At 45.0% G+C, this 3,632-nt stretch overlaps 1 protein-coding gene across 2 annotated transcripts; it reads right to left on the reverse strand.

Annotated features, from left to right (window-relative positions):
• Positions 1-468: 468 nt before the first annotated feature.
• LOC142855992 (acidic leucine-rich nuclear phosphoprotein 32 family member E-like) lies at positions 469-1,842 on the reverse strand. Of its 2 annotated transcripts, XM_075982694.1 has the most exons (2): positions 1,235-1,842; positions 838-1,068 (listed from the first exon to the last, which is right to left on the reverse strand). In XM_075982694.1, exons 1-2 carry the CDS (start codon positions 1,558-1,560, stop codon positions 918-920), a joined length of 477 nt encoding a protein of 158 aa, XP_075838809.1. In that variant the 5' UTR covers positions 1,561-1,842; the 3' UTR covers positions 838-917. The 2 variants fall into 2 exon arrangements, with proteins under 2 accessions (XP_075838807.1, XP_075838809.1); XM_075982692.1 differs by having other exon boundaries at positions 469-1,842.
• Between the last annotated feature and the right edge of the window lie 1,790 nt (positions 1,843-3,632).

A 3,632-nucleotide genomic window follows, 5' to 3' on the forward strand; every position in this document is an offset into this window, starting at 1 on the left:
ATCTTCATTCCAGCCCTCCAGCCTTCGGATCTCTGAAAAACAGAGTTTCATTCTGTAAGACATCGGTCCGTGACATTAGACTTAAGAGGGCCAAGATGGATATCCTCCTTAGAGGTGAGAAAAACCAAGGCTCAGAGATGTGGATTATAACAACTTGTGAGAGCCAGGCTGCTGCTTCCATCCTGCCCCATGCCCTCTCCACAGGTGAACTGTGTTTGGAGCCCTCTCATTAGCGCTATTCTGTCTGTGTGTTGGTGATGATTGCTTTGTCTGTGTCGTGACTTGTTTCCGTCCTTGTATCATAAGCCCCTTGAGGGTGGCCCTTTGCTTTCTGCCGCCCTCCCTTATACCCAGGTGAAGACACAGTGCCTGCATGAGGATTGACAACACATGGGCAGATATTCTAGCTCCCGATTCCAGAGAAAGAACCAAACCACCAGACTTTCCCTTGCCGTTCATTCATTTTTTTTTTCTGTGTAAAAGCAACCATGTTTTAATTATGAGCTAAAATGTCTAATACATTAAGCATGAATTATAAAAATCCAGAATCTAAATACAGTGCTAGAGAATTTCACAACGGGAAGATGAATGAAAATTTTTTTCTACATTATGATTAACAGACAAGCAGATCTCAGTCGGAATGGTAAGGCCAAATAGTAAAACCACACTTTCCTATAAAAGCTGCACATCACCTCTAGGGACAGCTATCATACATGTAGAAACAAGACATGGCTGCTTTACTGCACACCCAGGAGCAACCTCTTCCTGGAGGGGCTAGTCATCGTCTTCCTCTCCATCATCTTCAGCATCTCGCTTCCTTTTCTCTCCCCGCACACCCTCTTCTTCCTCTTCTTCCTCTTCTTCCCCTTCATCAACATAATCATCATCATCTTCTTCATCCTGAATTTCTTCTTTCATTAAGTATGAGAGGCCCACCTCCTCTTCTCCCTCTCCCGCTTCTGAACCTGCTTCATCCTCATCTTCATCCTCCTCTTCCTCCTCCTCTTCATATCCTTCAGGTGGACCAGCTTCATCTTCCTCCTCATCTTCCTCATCTTCATCTCCATCCTCCTCGTCCTCCTCTTCCGAGTCGGGGGCCTCGTTGTTCTCCTGGTCGAATCCATCTAAGTAGGTGATCTGCTGCAGCAGCTCGAAAATGCTTTCTCGGTAGTCCTCCAGATTTGTGATCTCACAGTTAAACAAGTCGAGACTTTTCAAATTCTTAAGATTTTGCAGAGCTTCTACTGTACTGAGATCTTTGATTTTGTTTCCGCTCAGATTGAGGTAGGTAAGATTTGGACATTTCTCTGCCAGGACTTCCAAGCCTCCAGATATTATATTGTCGCTGAGTTCCAACTTTCGAAGTTTATTCAAGCTGGGAAGCCGGGCCAAGGAACTCAATTCCACGTTGGCCATACTAAGAAACTCCAGTTCTTTAAAGGTGTCATTGAGGCCTTCGATCTCCCCATTGACACACAAGCAATTATCAAGGACTAACTCTGTCACCTCCTCCGGGGCTCTGTTCTTCAACTCCAGGTTAATCTTCTTCTTCATCTCCATGTCCTCCTCCTTTCCCCTCGCGCGCCCGCCCCACTGCCCCCAACCCTAAAAAACCTCTAAAGGTCTGGAGATGAATGAAAAGAGACGCAAAGACGGACACCCACTACCACCCGGGTGTGAGGCAGAAAGAAAAGAATAGCAAATGGAGTCCGACGACTTGGGACGAACTCGGCTGCCCCCACCTTCTAGTCCACACACCCGCGCGCGCACACACGGGCACGCACACACATTCACACACAGAGACACGCGCGCGCCCGCAGTTCCTTCCCCTTCAATGGCTGCTCCGAGACTCCCGTTCATTCATTTGACCTCATGTAATGTACATTGCATTGGTAAACTGTTATGTGCTGCTTGAACTCACCAAGAAGCTGGCTCTGGAAATGGGGCTGCCCCTCCCACTTCAGACCCTTTATGTTTATGTCAAGTGTTCTCCAAGACCCCTTATCTGGGGATGGGTCTTGGACTCCATGACAGAGAAGGAAGAGAATGGTAAAACAGCCCAAGACCAAAGCCCCCATGCCTTTGAGAAGGTAAGCCATCTCCATCAGACGGTCCTGTCGCTTACCCAGTAGGGTAGAAGGTTGAAGTAAGAATAATAAGCCATAAGTTCAGTCAAAGAGAGAAGGCTCAGTCAGGAATTCCAGGTAACTTCCCTGGTAGACTAATTTTAGGAGTGCCCAATTTGGTGATCTCATCTTCCTGCTGTTCCTTGTTCTTTTCTTTGGAAGGCTCACCTGAAGGGACATTGTTTCACTAAACTGGGGGCATCTGGATTGGGAACTCCAGCTGGTTGCCTTAAAGGGGCTTCCCCAGTTAATTTCTGCTGGATGTTCAAAGTGCAGGATTTTATATTTTGTGTGCTCTCTCCCATTTTCATCCTGGATATTTATCCTTTACTTTGGCTTTCAATAAATTCACTCATTCAAAGCCAAAAGTATCATTATTATAGATCATTTTGGGGCTCACACAGTCCACAGTGTCATTTGACACTAATGTATGGCAAAATAAGCACTTTCAAAAGATTCTTTCTAAGTATTGCCATCTTTACCAATTGTTTTTAATTAAAAAATCCATTTTATGTATATGGGTGTTTTGCCTTAACATATGCCTGTACACCACATGCAAGCAGTGCCTCTGGGGGCCAGAAGAGAGAGTTGGACCCACTGGAGTTACAGACGGTTGTAAGCCACAATGTTGGTGCTGGGAATCGAACCTGGGTCCTCTGGAAGAGCAATCAGTACTCTTAACCATTGAGCCATCTCTCCAGCCCCATTTACCAGGTTTTTCTGTGGTTCAAAAATGTATCTTCCTACCTTATAAAATCACAGGAGAAATAAGATGCTACCTAGTTCCTGAACTTTGTAGTTTGTCAGACATGAGCTTTAGTAAGTTTGATTAGACACATAAAGACCGAGATCCAAGGAGGTGACCAAATTGTCCAAAGTTCAACAGCCAATACCTGTCAAGGGGTCAAAACTATATTTTGGGCCTGCTAACAAAGCTGAAGCTTTTAAAACCTGGATAATTAAGACATCAATATCTCTGCCAAATATGACCTTTACTCTGTTTAGGGTCTGTATTGTTTTCGTGTCTCCCCAGGCTTTCTGTGACAGACAGTACTTCACCCCAAGTTTCTACCCCCACCAACAAAAGAGCAAGAAAAAGCAATTTTCATAGTGGGAAGATTTTCTTAGTTAGAGATGAACACAGGACACCCGCACCCCACACCTTGAAAGCAAGGCACGTGATCTACTGCTGAGCTACATCCCCAGCTCCCTAACTGGATGTTTCTGTCTTTCCTGCTGTGGATATGAGTGCTCACATGTGAGTGGTCCTGTTTGTATGCATTCCAATAGTGTAAGGAAGCAGACACTACATGGGAGAGTAAGGAGCCCAGTGGTCTTATCCTAGCTTATGTTAGGAAGATGTGCATCAGGGAGAGAGTCTCTCTGCAAAAGGATGGATGCATGTTAGGTTTCAGACTTACCCTCAGCGTGAAACACTGCCTTCATGACTTATACTGTTTATATAAGATAAGAGTAAAAAATTATTCTGTAGTGTAGGATACACAT

The sequence above is a fragment of the Microtus pennsylvanicus genome, chromosome 8 (genome assembly GCF_037038515.1).
Source record: "Microtus pennsylvanicus isolate mMicPen1 chromosome 8, mMicPen1.hap1, whole genome shotgun sequence".
NCBI lineage: Eukaryota > Metazoa > Chordata > Mammalia > Rodentia > Cricetidae > Microtus > Microtus pennsylvanicus.